Source organism: Meleagris gallopavo, chromosome 1 (assembly GCF_905368555.1).
Source record: "Meleagris gallopavo chromosome 1, MGAL_WU_HG_1.1, whole genome shotgun sequence".
Taxonomy (NCBI): Eukaryota; Metazoa; Chordata; class Aves; order Galliformes; family Phasianidae; genus Meleagris; species Meleagris gallopavo.
In genome coordinates, this window is record NC_139404.1 from 12,886,174 (window position 1) to 12,904,396 (window position 18,223).

Below are 18,223 nucleotides of genomic sequence, written 5' to 3' on the forward strand. Positions count from 1 at the left end.
TAATCTGGGACCAACAACTGTTTCTTGAATACACAAAGCAAAATAACAAAGAAAGGGAGTGAGCAAGCATATGAAGAACAGATGCGTAGCTCACCTCACTTTTCTCACGTACCTATAAGAACAAAATTTAGTTGCTACAACTTGATCAACGAAGTTAATCATCTATTTAAACAGGAATTACAAGGATGCATAAAGTTCAAATATTTTCCACCTTAAAAATGTAGCTGACAGATTTCCTCAGGGCATATACAACTATTTTGTGAGGCTAACTTTTCTGACACAGAATTCACACAAAACAGTAGCAGTATTTCCTCCAAACTTTCCACAGATTTCACTTGTGTCAAATAACAAATGGGAATCTTGCATAATCTAAACAGCTTATCTGGTACATTGTAGAAATTATTGGGAAACAAATGCATTCTCAAAAGTCTGTCATTCATTACAACTATTTGTTTCCCAATTTACCATTAGACATTTAGAAGAAAAAGAGAGCTAAAGATAAAAATGTCTTGGCATTGTCATTGCAGCTAATAACATACTGTAACAAAACAAGCAAAAAATTACACTGTGGAGAAAAGGGGAATATCAAAGACAAATCAGTCAATCAACAGGTACTATGATCACCATCAGCAACTCGTCTCCTCCAAGAAGGAAGGAACTCACTTTTTGTGTTTTCTCATACATTAAACAATAAAACAACTTGTTTACACTGGGACATTTACCTGCAGCTTCCCAGACAGAAAGGAAAAAACACACATCGAGAACAAGATTTGTTGGGACAATCATAGCAGTCACCAAACTGGACAGAAGGTCTCACACTGAAATTCTTTGACTATTGATTAACCAGAGAGCATCCTGGCTTTTTGTCTGTGAATAGATCAGGCTTGAATTATTTTCTGCTTTCAATTCTATTCTAGGCATATATTTTTACCTCATATCTACCAAAATTCCTGGAGAAGTAATTAGAAAATAAGGTAAAATATACTAATATATATTGTAGTGATATTAAGCTGCGTATTTTGTGCGCACTTGATAAAGTACCAAATCACTGTATGTTGACTTGGATCTTTAAAAAAATTACAAAAAAAAATTGCTGAGAGTAATCTTTTTTTTTCTGAGGTTGTAAACTAGCAGAACTAAGCAGAAGTTAAAATGTTTTTCAGCAGGCACTATTCATATTTGAATATGAGTATTCTTGGCTGCTTGTGCTTTATGTTGAGGCTTACAATCTGAACAACATCACGAGAACCTTGCAAGGTTCTAACTCTTATTATATGCAACAAGTAAAAAAAAAGGCACAATGAAAATGTGCTGTATTCTGAGAGGTTCATTGATATGACTAATAAGTAAGTGGAATCATTTTCTATTGAAATGCTAGACTTGATGCACTTATGCCTTATTTTTCTGATGGCATGCTACATTACAGAACACTTTCTCCTTCTTATATGTTTCAAAATATGAAGTCCTAGTACACACAGAAACTCATCAATCAGGAAGAAACTCAATAGTTTTACTTCCAAATAAAGTCTATTCTTTGCACAACCATAGTGCAAATGTAAGTTCCTACTGCAAATGGTTAAGATTATTTCACTGTCTCCAAAATGGTTATCTTCTCTGGCTATAGGAACCATACATGATCTGTATATACGTACATGAAGTTCACGCAGCCCGTCCCGGCAGGTGGAGCAATCCAAACAAAACTGAGATTGGTGGTTGGGAGATGGCTCACGTGTGATGCGACCACGCTGCACATGAACTGATTTCCAAACTGGTGGTCAGACATAATTCCTACAAGAAAGACACAGGGGAGATAAACAGTAACACATGTTAATGGCTCTTTGCATGGTGCTAACAGATAGAGTAATACATCTACCATGTGTTTCGTCATGGCAATATGCAATGTGAAAAGCCAAGAGTATGCCACAGACTAATTAGAATTAATGCCAATGAAAACATTGGAGCTGGCCTTTGCTTGAGCCAAGGCTGACTTTGGCTGCATGTACTTGCTATCATTATTCTTCATGAGACCAATACCAGAGGAATTATTTGCATTTTTAAAGGAGGGAGTTGGACTGCAGCTGCTGTAAATCAGTGTTACTCTATTAACTGATTTACATACATTATCAATCTAAAAGAAAATAAAATCTGAAGGAGAAATCTCATGTTTTAATTAGCAAAATGAAGCTGATAGAAAAAGGTGTTGTCTTCTAGTAGAAAGGCACATCTACTCGGAAAAAAGCAGATGAGCTGTTGTTTCATTAACTCTTCTGATCTGAAATAAAAGCATCAGCCTTCAACAGCTTTACCAGTATACACTCCTTTGAATTTTTTTTTTGGATCAGCCTTTAATATATGGATGAATGTAAATGTCTTCTGTTAATCATCCTCTCTGGAATTTACTCCAGTACATCATTAGATAAAAGAACTGTATTTTTTTTTAACAAAACTACGAAAAAACCAAACACCCCCCTCACCAAAAGCACAATAATAATGACAACAGTTTTCTTCCCCCTCAGACCCCTCTGTGGTTTCCTACAGATCAGTGCAAACATGGTTGTTTGTTTAACACCCCCAGGCAATCTTACTTGAATGGATTACTACACCTTTAATCCCAGCACATTAAACACTAAATGTTGAAACTATTCTTTTGAATGTACTTATTAGAAGAAAATGCCTTTTTCCCGGTGACTTCAAATATTGATCCCCCAGTTCAAGGAATAGCTACATGGGCTAAAACACTGCTAGTAGGATCAGAGGAAGAACAAATGGTAGCAGGTACCTCCATGCTCCAAAAGGTGACTGTTAGCCATTATGTTGCTTGGAAAGTTTATGCTTGGATATGAAGAACAATTTCTTCTCAGCAAGAGTGGAGAAGCACTGGCACAGGCTGCCCAGAGAGGTGGTGGAGTCACTGTCCCTGAAGGTGTTCAAGACAAGGGTGGATGTTGCACCAAGTGACATGCTCTAGAGCAGTCACAGGCATGGGTTGGTGGCTGGACTAGATAATCCTAGTGATCTTTCCAACCTTAATGATTCTGTGATTTCTTACAGTTCCTTGCTGTAGTTATAAATAAACCTTATCTTTGCCTCTCAGAATCGCCAGCAACAGTTTTTATGGCTGTTCTGAAATGCAAACCCAGCAGACCCTCTTAAACCCTTCCTCCTAAACCCTTCCACAATGAAGGAGTTTGCCCACAGAAACCCTTCACTGCATAGGCAGATGAATCTGCGTGCACCGCTCCTCCTGTGCCTCCCCAGAGACTGCCAAAGGAAATTGCTGAGTGTTTTACAGATCAAAAGCAACATCTGAAATCCCACTCGGGCTTGTGAGAGCCATAGCTCAGGTTATATGTATTGTGTATCTTGGGGGCTATTAAATTCTAAACCTGCTTCAATTTGGGGGGAGAAATGAAACCACAGCGAGTATAAGTAATCTGTCCCAGGAAAGACAGGAGTGGGTGATGGCAGTGATGGCTGTATCTTTTACAAATGATCACAGCCCTCACATGCAGGCTTTTTCAATTAGTTCCCCACTACTGAATACACAAGGTATTCTGTCATTCAGGCTTTTACACAGCTCAGCTCAAATTCCCTACAAATGGAATCATAGAATCATGGAGTCATGGAATGATTTGGGTTGGGAAAGACTTCAAAATATGAAGTTCCACATCTGGAGAGCAGTGATAGAGAAGCCCAGGGAGATGGATTTTTACAGCCTCATCCTAGTTTATTGCAAGATAGCAGGTGCATGTGGACTTTGGCCATCTCTTGTCAGCCTACACTGACATTTTAAGTTTTTATTTGCCTTCCTTGACTAATTGGGGTGGTGGCATTGTCAAAGAAACCAGCTTGTCTTGTGCCCAGAAGTTTATCCATAAAAGACATACAGAGACATATGTGTCCAAAAATATGCCTAGGGATATATATACACCCTTGCAGAGTGTGTGGTATTTAGGCAACTGTTTTGCTTTGCAGAGAGTGAAAGATGAAATCTCTATTTCTTTCCCAAAGCTGTGGGTCTTGGGCTTCTCTCTGAAGTTTTGGCAATATCCAGTGACTTAGGAGTGTGGGACTGGTCTCCAGAACCTATATAGAGCACCAGCTCACACATAGCAGCATCCCTGGCTCCTTAATGGGAAATTGAGCCAGCTAAAGGCTTTAGCAGGTTATTTAAATAACAGATATTTTGAGGGGAGAAACAGGAACAGCACTTCAGTCTGAAGAAATCTCCCTTTCTCCAGAGCCAGCCAAATACAGAAGACAAAGACTGCCCTCCCCACATCCTGCAGCCAGGGACAGGCACACCAGCTTGGGAAATGTGACTGTTTTCCTTGGCAGCAACTTGTGAGTTAATGAATTCCCTAGGTTTCAAGGCAGTAGACTGCAAAAATGTGTCTAATACATCAAACATGTACAACATCTGTGGAGAATTTCTTTTCCCTTTGATTTACAGTTTATAAAAAGAACAACTTTGCAGTGACTAGAATAAGTTCTAAACAATGAAAAGAAACTCATTCAGAATTTTTGAAGACAAAAATGTCAATGAATTGCAAAGAAAATATTCAAAATTCTGCGTTATAATTGCATCACTGTTTTGGCATTATATTTTATTAATAATTTATCATGATAATTTTTACAGTAAAGACTACCACTGTTTATCTGTTGGACCTCTACTGGGTGTGTCAACTCCACTTTGGAGTTCAACATTTTTAGAATATTTCATGAAAATGAAGTACTGATACTTTAAAGAAAGAAACAGAGACGCTTAAAAAACCTTAATTTAACTAACTTAGACTTAAAACAGAAAGATTCGTGCTGAAAAGGGGAACATGAAAACAATAAAACATAAAAATGTGAAAGATGGAGAAATACAATTAATACCAAGAACTTATTTATAAACAAACAAACAAACAAACAAACAAACAGTTATTTCCTCCTCTTGCTACCAGCTTTCTTGTAGCACTTTGCTGTGGAAAACAGTACTTCCTTCTCCATTCTTCCTCCAACCAGGTAAGCTGCCTCCTATGCTGAATGCTAGATCCTAAACATATCTAAGGAGAGATGTGAAACAAGCTTCTTCTGTAAAAAACAAACTGAAAAAAGACAGCCCTGATTTTATAGCAGCTCTCAGAACAAATATGTGCCCTTCATGTACCTCAGAGCATGTCTTATGTTAAGGTATTTGGCTCAGGTCCACAGTGTCCTATGGACCATGACGTGTTGACCAGTGCTGCCATATCCATTCAAGTTTGGTGTTTAAACAAGTAATAATCTTAAAACACTCCCAAACTTTTTGTAAGTAACCAAATGTTGCCAGTTCACTTAATCCCAAAATGCTCAAAAGCTAGTTACGATCACATATCCACAGGTCTGAAATGTTCTACATTCAAAGACACTAGTAACATCTCTTGGACTGCCTTTTTCCCTGTTTTTTCTGGTACATTCATTATACTGAGGTGTTCCAGACACCTGCACTTTACAGCTACTGCATCCCCTAAAATTTCTGAGCCTTTAGAAGTCCCATTAAATTCATTCTGGTTCCAGACATGTTTTGTACTTGTGAACAACACTGCTAGGAGAGGAACCAGACATGCTCAAGCCCTCTCAAGATTTAACTCAGCAGCTGTTTTTATTGCGTAAATTTTCAAAAATGTGCTTAGCCCTATTCAACCTACTCTTTATAGAGTCACTGAATGAAAAAGCCTCTATGTGAAGAGGTAGATTTCAAGAGGTAGATCAAACACCAGACGTGGAAATCCAAGAAATCCAGACATGGAGAAAACTTTTTGAATGGAAAATATAATGTAAAGTCAAATGATAAGTCCATTGCTTCAATCTTTGCATGTGAAAAAATATTCTACTGGTAATCAGAGTCATTAGTAGAGTGTTAGTGCTAATTCAGGAAAGTATTATGCCTCTTAAATAAGGTGGTATGCAGGAAAGTGAACAAGACATGAAGATGCTGTTTTACTGGCCAATAGACATCCAAACACAAGGGCAGTTCTTCAGTTCTTGACAACTTTAACCTTGGGGTGAGCCTTCCCTGAAAGAGGAGGGAAAGAGATAAGAACTGTTCTCTCAGTTGGACCTCTGGAAGCCAAAAGATAATCTTTTGTTCTGTCAGGGCTTGGGCAGCATTCAATGGTGCAGACAAATGCAGTAAAATTAACATTCTTTTCTGCTTCCTAAATCTGAGAAATGTGGACCTGTAATAATTCTGATTTACGTGGTGTAACTAAATGAGGTTTCTTATTTAGAAAGCAGTTTCCTAAACCAATAATTTACACAAGTATTCCATCTGCATGTCAAAGTCCTCAGCTTAATATCCATGGTAAGTCTCAATAGGATTTCCTGCAGTGAACCAGGTGGTAGGTAGCCAGCCATTTCTTATTTGCCATACGAATTGAGGATGATAGTAAGAAAGAGGATTTATGTTAAGTACAGGTGTAAGATGAATGACTAAATTTGATTTTGCTGCCTCTAAACTGATTATCTGCTACGCATTTCCATTTTCAAAGTAATGCATAAGGGCGACAGTAAAATGCCAAACATAAAATATTAATGAAATACCAAGAAAATAAAGCTATAAGTGCCAAATCACTCCAGGCTCTTTGGGAAAGTAATCATTCCTGATTTACAGATAATAAAAATAGACATCTTCAAATGATCTTTCATAATATGAAGGAAGGAACCGTGCCTGCAGGACAGGTCCTTAGGACACCCCTGTGCAATCTGACCTAGTGGTTGGAAACCCTGCCCATGGCAGGGGGGTTGGAGTTTTCAATGATCTTACAGGTCCCATCCTACCTAAGCTATTCCATGATTCTAAGACACCTCAGAATCAGGGTCATCCAGATCTAGCTCAGAACATGGCTCCTTCTGGAGGCCAATGGAGAGCCCCGCACCTCTCCCCATCGTCTGGGAACAGAAGAGGCTGTGCAGCAGCTGAGCAGTGAGCTGTCAAACCTGAATTCACAGCAATCCAAGTGCAGGCCCTAAGGAAATTTTTAGGCTAGAATCTGTGCACTGGATGTATATAGGCTCTGAATGCATTTCACAGCTGCTGGAGCTGTAGATTTCAGACCATGTTTCCAGAGCCAAGCACCTCCCTTTCTCCTATGTCTATTTTGATGTTTAAAGCACCTTTCTGCTCCTTACCTGGAGAACAGAGATGTAAACAAAATATCTCTTTTCTCCAAATGCAAGTGAAGCAATGGTTTATTTTTGGTTGCTGGAAGAATATTTCAGCAGTGTCTTTAAACTATTCTGAAACCTTTTCAGGATTCTGAATTAAGTTCTAAAACTCTATGTAGAAGAATAGGAAGAATACAAAGAAAATCAAATATATATATATGTGTCTTTTAGTTCATGCATGTGTCTAAGAAAACCATCAGCAGTTCGCACTTAAAAGGATGACTGGGAGTAAAGAATTACTTGGAATTGGCAATTATCCTGTTGTTTCTAAAGGATGATTACACGTACACAATTATGAACTCATTCTGCAACCTATACAGAAGGCAAGCAACCTTTTGTAGGCAGCTGAACTACCCACACAAGTCCCTTCAAAGTGAGTAATGGTGCAGAGTCCGACGCTAAGTGAGCTGCGCTCACTGAGCTAAAAGATGAAGTTGCCAATTGATTTTTTTTGATTGATTTCATTCTGCTTCATAGAAAAAACACATCTTGTTTGATAGCAACAGACTGCTAAAGCGCCCAGTGGCCCCTGTGATCAGTTAAGGGTCAGGGTGATTTGATAAATTATTAAAGAGTACGAAGAAATCGTACTCTGGTGATCTTCCACCAGCAATATATTGCCTTCATCTTTCTTGAAGTCATGCAAGTATTTAACTGTTATTATTACTGCTTCATCATTAAATAATAGATTATTTCACCCTATGCAATGTTGGAAAAAATACCATCCACAAAGTAGAAGTAGAAAAAGAACAAATAGCCATATAACAACTTAATAAAGGCTGTCACTAAAATCCTTAACTCCTTTTGTGGTCAGGAGCCAAGTGGAGCCTGAATGCAGTGAACTGAACCCCTGGGGCACTGCTGTGCTGAGCAGCTGGGGACGGAAGTATTTATTTTACAAAATATTGAGTGTATTTTCTTTATAGTTCTGGAAACAACAATTTTCTGCAAGTTCGCATTTAAATTACTTTCACAATTTGGGACCCAGGTCAGAGCTATTTAGATGCCAGCAAGAGTAGTGCTTTATGTTCATGTTTTTTTGAGTACTTCCTGAAGGGAGCACTTCACTCAACATGCAGGAATTAGCCTCTAATATACAGATTTACAAAACTTGCTCTGAAAGGGAGAATATTTTTTTGCTCCACCTCTCTTTCAATGTTCTACTTTTAAGTGATTGTTAATCAAAACTTTTGAGCAGCCTTTTGTTAGAAGCCACTTACGGGTATAATTTCATCTCAGGGATTTATGAGTGCCAGTCTCATTAAACCTAACAGAGGTTACACATATGGAAATTCTGGTGCACGGGGAGGAGAACATCGCCTTTCATTTGCATAATTCCCCAAAAGGCTGAATGAGCCCCTTGTATAGTGATGGGCTGTGAGAGGCAAGGGTGGGGGTGCAGCCTCTGGGGGTTTGGGTGGCGTTGGAGGGGGAGAAGAGGGCAATTTACAGCTGAAGCCAGAGTGTTCCACAGAGAGCAGCACGGGACTAAGCTCTCCAAGGCAAGTAGATTTAGTAACAGTAAACAGGGACCAGCAATAGTATAAATAGAAAATGCTAATAAGCTTCTGTGTTGCTGAAGTACAGAAGAAAAAAACTCTTCACAAAGGCTTGAGCCAAAATCTATTTTAAATGTTCACTAACAGCTCTAGCATGTTTTATAATAGTAACTTTTGTATTTTTCTTTATAGAAGCTGTTAGGCTGATACCTTCATCCTGTGCTAGCTTTTCATAGGTCTATTTTAGCAATGCATTCCAGCTCACCCTTTTGCAGGAGAGCAGCTGTCCCTGCTTTGCACCTGCTCTTTTTTTAATGTTTTTGTGTTTGGTAGGTGCGTGTCTCATCCATACAGACAACTCCTGTACAACTTCCCACAGCTATTGCATTGCTCTGAATCCTTCCACTCCACATACCTCAGCACACATCCCAGGAGCCAACCATTGGACTCATCACTGGATTGGGTTTGTGTCAGCAATCGGTGTGACAAGGGATCACCATGCTGAACTGTCATACACTGCTCCCACCAGGCTCATTCCCAGGCCCGTGTGACAATTCATGAAGGCAGCATTGAAGATACAGTAATTGCTCTAAATTTGCCCTCGTAGAAATGAAAATGGAAACTGATAGAACCACCCTGATCTCCTTCTCACACGGAGCCTCACACTGATCAGACCGCCCACTCCATGGCCAAGGTAACATCCAACAGAATATCACTGTGCAACAGCAAGAAAACAGCTGCACACCTCAATACCAATGTAACTGCCCGACATTCATTTATAACATGCATAAATTCTGGTTACATCCACAATGCAGTAATCCTTTACAAAACGTTACCTTCCAGAAAAAAAAATAATCTTCACAGCTGAGTCCAGCTGTGCTAGGCTGAGTGATTTCCATAGGACAACATCCAGTCTTTGGCTGTACTGTTGATTGTGACACATCCTGATATCCTGGTTGCTTTTCCATAGCCTAATGTGACTAATTGGGATAATGGCTTCAAGGTTTTTACCTACAAAACCCTAAGACTCTTTTTAATTTATTTTTAATGAACTTAATAGTCCTGGCAGCAGTTTGCCTTGTAATGCATTTCCTCCTTTTTGATCCTTTGCCTGTAGACATCTTCTGCGTGTGCCCACATTACCATCACTGTCTCAGTCACTGAAGGACGCACTCAGTGTTGGTATCTTCTTTGCGCTGTCCCTAATTATACTTTCTCTCTCTGTTGTTGTCATAAGCAGTGAACTCTGATGTTTAAAATTGATAGTTTCCTCCAAAGCAAATTATATCAGTCAAACCAATCAATAAGGATGCCTTCATAATGAACCCACAGGGACTTCCATGGAAATTGTTCTACAGATGGAGAATTTATCATTTATAGACATCATTTGTTGCTTTGCAGTGATGCTATTATGCAAATTGTTTTGCTCTGTTCCATAATTCCTTATCCAGATACATGAAAGTGAACCTGTAAATGCAAATTGTGCATTTACAAGTGTCCCCAAAGTGTCCCCCACCAGTGAGAGATTCTCCAGGTTCCCCATCTCCGTAAATGATTTTAAACAAAAAGATAGGAGATTTAGGTTGGATGTTAGGAGGAAATTCTTTACTCAGAGGGCAATGAGGCCCTGGCACAGCTGCCCAGAGAAGCTGTAGGTGCCCCATCTCTGGATGCGCTCTGGGCCAGGTTGGACGGGGCCCTGGGCCACCTGAACCAGTGGAGGGCAGTCAGTTCATGGCACGAGTTGGGGATGGGTGGACTTTAAGGTCCCTTCCAACCCAAGCCATTCCATGATTCTATGACTCCCTCTGGGCTTGCAGCTTAGCAAGGACTGTGTGCTTGAGTTACAGAACCACATGGGAAGAGCTGGCTACAAGCACAAAAGCTGTTTTTATCTTCTTACACACAAAACCCAAGAGCCACTACAGTATGCATTGTGTGAAAATACCAGCCATAGTGTCTGCAGCATGCAGTGAAGAGCAGGACTTTGCAGAGAGCCGAACGAGTTGACAAATGCATTTCACTGAGTAGTTCAGCAGTGACACAGGAGATGGTTTTGTGGGTTCAATGAAAATTGCCGATCTTGGGGAGTTCTTTCTTTGAATTTATTCTGAGATTCAGCACCACTGGCTAAACGCTACCACTGTCAATGCTCAGATCACATTAACCACGGATGGGAGTACAGTTGTGATCACTGAATGCACACTCCAAAAACATTCTGACACTAGCCAGGACCTGCTGGGTTCACCTCTATATAATGACAAATCTAGTAGAGCCACAGCTTTGAGCAGCAAGCAAGGTGCTGGGATGCTTGGGAATAGAAATTGAAAACATCAGGCTATACCAAAGAACATGCATTTCCACATTCCGCAGAACACCTCCTAGCTGTGCAGTGTCACCTCACTGCCACCAGGCCAGTGCATGGGGGCAACATCTTTTGGCTGGAGCAGAACTGTTGACACACAGCTGCTCTGTAAGGTGGGAGGTTGAAAGTCAAAGTGTTTTCCTGTTACATACTTATCACAGAATCATAGAATCATTAAGGTTAGAAAAGACCACTAACATCATCTAGTCCAATCATCAGCCCATCCCACAATACCCACTAACCACGTGCCGCATCTCCACATTTCTTTAACACCTCCAGGGACAGTGACTCCACCACCTCCCTGCTCAGTCTGCTCCAACGCCTCACTACTCTTTCCAAGAAGAAATTTTTCCAGTTATCCAACCTGAACCTCCCCTGGCACAGCTTAAAGCCATTACCTCTCTATCATTGTTACCTAGAGAAGAGGCCAACCCCCACCCTCTCAGACTTCCTTTCATCACTATCATTACTTTATGCTGCATCTTCTCCACTAACCAACAAGGCACTGTAATGCTGAGACTATTGCACTGAGCAGCCAATAACAGAAAGAGCAGCATGCCCAGCAGCCTGAATTTCCATGGGGCTAGCAGGATGGTGCACATTAAGAAGAAAACTTCCCAGTATACATGCTACAAGCATGTGAATAGCAGCCACACCATCAGGAAAAAAAAAAGTTAAACACAAAATTTTGTACACAAAATCAAACAGAATAATTACAGCCAACAATGCCTTAGGGTTAAAAAATTATTTTACTCATTCATTTCCACATTACTTCTTCTAACTTTACTGATAAAAAAATCACTAGGAGAACAAATCTGGTGCAATGCCAATCAGCCAAATGGTAAATATTAAGACATATATGGCACAGGCAGAATACTGTACTTCCATGCTTTTATTTCTATCTGACAGCACTGTCACAGTTAAGAGTAGAGAGAAAATAGAGAAGAAAGTAATTCTGCATTTCATTCCTTTGTCTGGATATTACCCCTTCTGGAAAAAATACTATCAATCACAAATAGGCAAGAGCACTTCCAGATCAGATATGAACAAAGCAAATAAAGGTTGTCAAGAACCAGGAACCCTCTTGTAAACTGTCATTCAATGTCAACAGTAATTTTGGGGAAAAAAGACTGCTAATCTTGAAGTCTTTTCCTCGAAAGACCACTCTACTACCAAATCTTAAAGGCTGAACTTCTGCAACCCTTTCACACTCAAGCAGGCATCTTAAAATACCATGCAGGACCCAATGGTGCCCCAGCGCAGACAGTGAGGGGTGGTTGTCCTGTGCACATCCCATGCACAGACCTTGCAGTTTTGTGGCTCAGATATCCTTTCCACCAGCCAAAGATCATAGAATCCTAGAATCACAGAATGACTTAGGTTGGAGGGAAACTTAAAGTCCAGTTCCAACCCTCTGCTGTGGGCAGGGCTGCCATTCACCAGATCAAATTGACCAGGATCCCATCCAACCTGGGTTTGAATGTCTCCAGGGCTAGGGCATCCATAACTTCTCTGACACCTGTGTCAATGCTTCATTGCTCTCTGACTAATTAATTTCCTCCTAGCATTCAACCTAAATCTCCCCTTTTTTAGTTTAAAGCCATCTCCCCTTGTTCTATCACTATTAGACCATGTGAAAGTTCAGTTTCTCTCCTGTTTGTAAGCTCTTTTTAAGCACTTGAAGGCCACAGTGAGGCCTTCCCGTAGCCTTCTTTTCTCCAGGATGAACAAGCACAACTCCCTCAACCTTTCTGCATAGGGAAGGTGCTGCAGCCCTCTGATCACCTTCATGGTCCTAAAGATATCCCTGGAACTGTGGGTTACCTCAGTTCTGATCAGGCAGCACGCTCATATGTACAGCCGTCACCTGGGCCTACACTTTTTGGAAGACAAGATGTATTTTAAAAGAACTTATAGAAAGAAATTTTAAACCAGTAAAATGTATTCACATCTAGAGACTGGTCAGTGTTCATGAGGAAGCAGCTAATGCCACAGTGATGCAAAAATTGTGTGCTACAGAAAGAGAGTACAGAGGCTATACATCCCCTATGGCATTGCTGGCAAAAAGAAAATTGCAGGTATTGCTGTGGGATTATGAGGACAAAACTAAGCAAGCGATCACCTCTAAGAGGTCTGGATTGCATTGCAAGATCTGGGACAGAATTAGGAAAAAACATGTGGACTTGATGTGCAGGGGTAAGCAAAAGTGGAGGAACCTGGGTGCTCAGTGACACGAGTCTACAATTTGGACACACAAATTCAAACTTAAAACATAATTCAGTTCCATGAATGAGTGCCTCCTAGCTGCAAGCCTGCCTCTTTGAGCAAGCAAACCCAACTGGGACCACAGTGGGATAAATACTTCAAGATCTTATAGCAGTTTTAGAAAAGGTTTTAAAAGTACAGTAAGTCAAAGCAACACACCAGAGAGTTGCACAAGGGAGCAGCAGTCCCATTAACATATAAGGGGAAGGATAAAAATATGAAGATCAAGGCATGGCCCTGCTTTTTGAGCTGCAAATCTTCCCTTAGCAAGAAAAATAGCCCAAATAGCTGCAGCCCCACAAGGAAGTTCCCCTTTTTTTTGTTGTTTTGCAGATAATGAAATCAAAAGAAAAGTGTGAGGGCAAAGGGACAAAAGTAACTCTCAGTCTCTAGGTCTGAACTACATTTTTTTCCTGTTCAGGGCAGATTAATAATTCAGAAAATGAGCAGGTTTTCTAATTTCCATTCATCAGCCCTGCTATGTACAACAATTGATTTGTTTTCTCAGTAGGATTTCCAAATACTTTGCAGATCTGATGCGATCTCACATTCTACCATAAGCTCTCACAAATATTAATGCTTCCTCATATGTACGCGTTCTCTGTTCTAACACATGGACATCCATGTGGTGCACAGGGCTGGTGGAAAGAATCTATGAATTTATCAACAGACTTAGAGCTTCTGGCACTAGTATATAACCAAAAGGATGTTTTTGGTATAAATAATAAGCTAGTCAAATCTGAATAGATTAGGGAGTTTTCAGCTGATGTACCAACATGGGCCAAACATGCCAGATATTTTGGTCTGAAAAAATGAAATCACTGATCACAGGGTATTTCAGCACTCCTTGAATGCAGTGACCAGAACAACTTTGAAAAGGGACACTATATTGAACAAACAGTGCTGCTTGGAAAAACTGAAAGCTATTTCATATGGGTTAACCCAAATGGAGACAAAACTGCTCTGGAGTGAGCTGAAGGAAACATGGTGCCCTCCTGAGGAAGCTGCTCAGTGTCTACAGGCATGCAAAGACTGGGAGGAGCCAGAAATGCCCCCATGTCTCACATCCCATGGAAGTCTCTTCCAGAAGAGGCAGCTGGGTAACCACATTGAGTACCTAGGAGTGGGAAGCACCGGTGAAATGCTCCAAGTCTGAGCAGGCTGCCCCATGAGCTGGCCACTCTCCTCCCATCTGTGCACACATGTGGAGGGAATTTCATAGCCCTTGAAATTCTTCTTGCCAATTAGTGTTTAATTACTAATTTTAAGTAGAGCAATTTTGCCAGTTAGTGGTATACTGTATATTTGGTTAGGATACTTTCTGGAGCAGTAGTAGATGTAAATTTGGATATTCTCAGACAAAAGAAAAAATTGACTTAAACTCCCACCTCCCATGTCCTTGGTGACCACTTCAGCCACTGAGACTTTGAGATATTCCCCCAGACTGTGAGTTCAGTAAGTGATGTGGCTGCTTTTACCTCAACTAGCAGAAATATAACTTTTCTGTTTGGGTCAAATGAAAATTATCAAGAAAAAAATTAAAATCTCAGATTAGTACAGAACACGTATTTTTTAGCTTTTTAATTTGGTAAGAAACTTGAAAAACAGAAAATCTAGGGAAGTACTAATGGTTTCATGACCAGAGAGCAATGAATCATGTAGGTTTGTGCAATCCAGCACAACTGACATATTGTTGTTTATATGCTATATTCTACAGGAATAGAGATTTCCTCTGTCATAAAGGCAGATGTAGGTTCATCCTTTTATTTGAGATCACCAAATATTAACACTAAATGTAATGTATAGCTGTTCATATCTCCTAATGACTTCATTTTGTAACGTTTTTGAGACAGAACATTTGTGATTCCTAATTGGTTCTGTAATGAATTTGATACAATCTAAGCTTGTAGCACTATCTGGACTTTATTTTGCAGTTTATCTTAATGAATCACCATAATTCACTTGGAAACAATTTCCAGAATTAGTTTTCCATCTCTCTTTCTTGTGAATATTTTGAACTACTAGCAGTGCACAACTCGAGCTGGAGGTTGTATCTGGAATATACCAGAAGTTTGGGGGCTGCTGGTACTCTGCAGCGTAGCACAGAATACAGATAGCTCTTCGCAAATTATCTAAGTACAAAATGTATTTTATAGTCATAAGTAAGAATAATAATGGAAAAATCAAAGTCAAGTAATATTATCTTCCAAGTTTAGCATTTTGTTTCTCTTGTTCCTTCTTACACTGTAAGAGATAAGCCCAGAGCTGTCAAACTGGTACCAGCCACTTCTGTTTGAACTACCTTACCACTATGCCTGTCCATGCTGAAATCACTCCTGTGAATAATTAGGCTCACGTAGACATTTACAAATTAGCTTTCACCTGCTAAGGTCAGCTACTGATAAGAACATATAAAGTTATGAAGCTCTTACAAAAGCTGAGTAAACTGAGTTAGCTGAGTTAGCCCTTGATAACTTCCATGGGTATGATTCAGACCACTCAAAGCTAAACTTTAAATGCTTAATGAGGCAGTCCTCACACAATAGATGATTACACTCCTTTAATAAACAACATGGAGAGATAGCTGCCTGTGATGAGCTCCACAGAATGCTATCTATAACTTGTGTCCCATTCAGGTACACAAAAATTTCAAGCATGCTTTGATAATAGAAATACAGAACACACAAAACATTAATATATGTAGCAAAAGCAGACTGTGATTCCCCTCAGCTAGTCCTAAAGTACAATTAACAAGAAAAGGAAGGAATTCTTTTTCTTGTCAGCAAGCACCTTTTTTTTTTGCACTCACTATCAAAAAAGACCATGATTCAAAACAAATTTCCAGATCCATATATTCACAGCAGATGTGGCATTCAGACATTTTAGATTTTTTTAAAACTAATTCTATGCAGTGTGGAAAAATGGAAATTTTTAGAGATGTGTAACTTGGGCAGACAGTTTGAGCACAATCATATTGTTAGGGATAACTAAAAAATAGAGTGGACTGAAGTGAAGAGAGATCATGGTAAATCACTGAGAAGCAGTGGCAGGTAAGGTCATTTTCTTTTGGTGCTTCTCTAGCTTCTTTGAGACCATGAAGGTAACTTATATCAGGGAAGGACAAATAAATGTCATCTGGCTGCAGGATCATCCTAAGCTGAGATGGGTATGTAACAATGGTGAGTCTACAACCATAGAAACCAGCAAAGCCATGATCTGCCACTGGCAAGTAGTGACTGATGATGGAAACTGCAATGAACCACGATCAATAGCATGAATGAAATCAGCAGAAATCACAAAGACAGAAACAGTTTACTGAACTTTTAACAGAAGTCTGTATCTAAACAGTCCTAACAGTTCAGTGAAGACTGAAGCATAAAAGCTTTCTTGTCCCAGTCATAAAATGAAAATGATACCTTCCCACTTTAATTTTTTTGGCATCTTATGAAAGATGCTGTATTAGTAAAGGAAATTTGAAGATTATCTCCAACATTCCCCACAAATACCGTGTGAAATGAAAAATTCTCTCTTGGTGAAGTGGAGCATTTTAATATGATGCATTATACAGAAAAAGCATGAAATCATTGAGTTGCTTGGCTCTGCTCAAAGTTGTACCTGAAGTGCCTTGGAGCACCTGGACAAAAAAAAAGACTAATTGTTAACTACATCACTACAAGTATTGTTGTACATATAATTGTGCTTCTTATCAGCGTAGGTCTTCTTTGGATATCAGGGGGAAATTCTTTTAGATGTCAGGGGGAAGTTCTTTAGAGAAAAATTGGTGAGGTGCTGGAACAGGTTGCCCGGAGAGGCTGTGGATGCTCCATCCATGGAGGCATTCAAGCCCAGGTTGGATGGGGCCCTGAGCAGCCTGGTCTAGTACCAGATCTGGAGGCTGGTGACCCTGTCTGTGGCAGAGGGGTCTCATATTGACCACCAAAGGCTGACTTACAAGCTTCCATCTATTTTGTACAACTACATTTGGATTCCTGGATCAATTTTTCACAAGGAAGAAGATGCACTTTGATTTGCATAATCTCATCTCTTCTGGTTCTATTCTCAACCCCCACTTCTCTTTCATTCTCTTTGCTTCAGCAAACCTTCAATTTCCAGTCTTTCCATCATTATCTTCTTCCCACTCTCCTTGCTTCCACACTTCTTGTAGACCTAGAATATCCCCATATGGATTTGTTCTACAACACATCCCTTTGAGCTGTTTCCTTAAGATCTCAGATTAGTTTTTGCTGAAGAACTGCAGTAGAGAGCTATCTTCACCTTCCTTCTTGAGAAGAAGTAGACCCAACAAATTATCAAATATTCTGTAGCAAAACCAGGACTCTTGAAATCCAGTGTACATTGGTCTTCTCTTTAGAAAGAAAGGTGTGCACACAAAATCCTAAAGCTCTTGTGCATATCTGTCAAGTACTAAAGAGTCTTGGAGCTGATATGTCCAAAAATAAATGAAAAAATTATGTTCATTGCGATATGACATCATCAAAAGAGAATTCTTCCCTATACTGTGCAGCATTTGGCTGAAAATGAAAGCTGCAGACTTCCATTTGGTTCATGACAATTACCAATTTTCTTTATTTCATAAAAACCCATTATGTGAAGGACCTTGATGTTTTCAGTGTCATTTAAACAAAACTGGCCTATATTATAATTAAACTTTGATCAAATTTTTAATGGGATCTCAGAGGAAAACAGTATTTGACTAAAAGAGGCATTCTTCTACATGTATTAATCAAGTGAATTCTTGTTGAACTGCTTGAATTTCATATAATAACACTTCTCCATTGTTAATTAGCAGAGCAGGAAAATGATAGAATCTGCTGCAATGCTTTTCTATTGCAAATATCCTGAAACCTTTTCTTTTGACTGTCAACACCCATTTGCTTGT

The 18,223-nt window shown here is 39.7% G+C and overlaps 1 protein-coding gene across 2 annotated transcripts in view; it reads right to left on the minus strand.

Moving 5' to 3' along the window:
• RELN (reelin) overlaps window positions 1-18,223 on the minus strand; it is a 271,996-nt gene that overhangs the window by 191,952 nt on the left and 61,821 nt on the right. For both annotated transcript variants that reach the window (XM_085216903.1, XM_085216905.1), the window contains exon 3: window positions 1,653-1,788. In XM_085216903.1, the coding sequence (XP_085073029.1) occupies window positions 1,653-1,788 (136 nt within the window). The remainder of the gene's footprint in view (window positions 1-1,652; window positions 1,789-18,223) is intronic.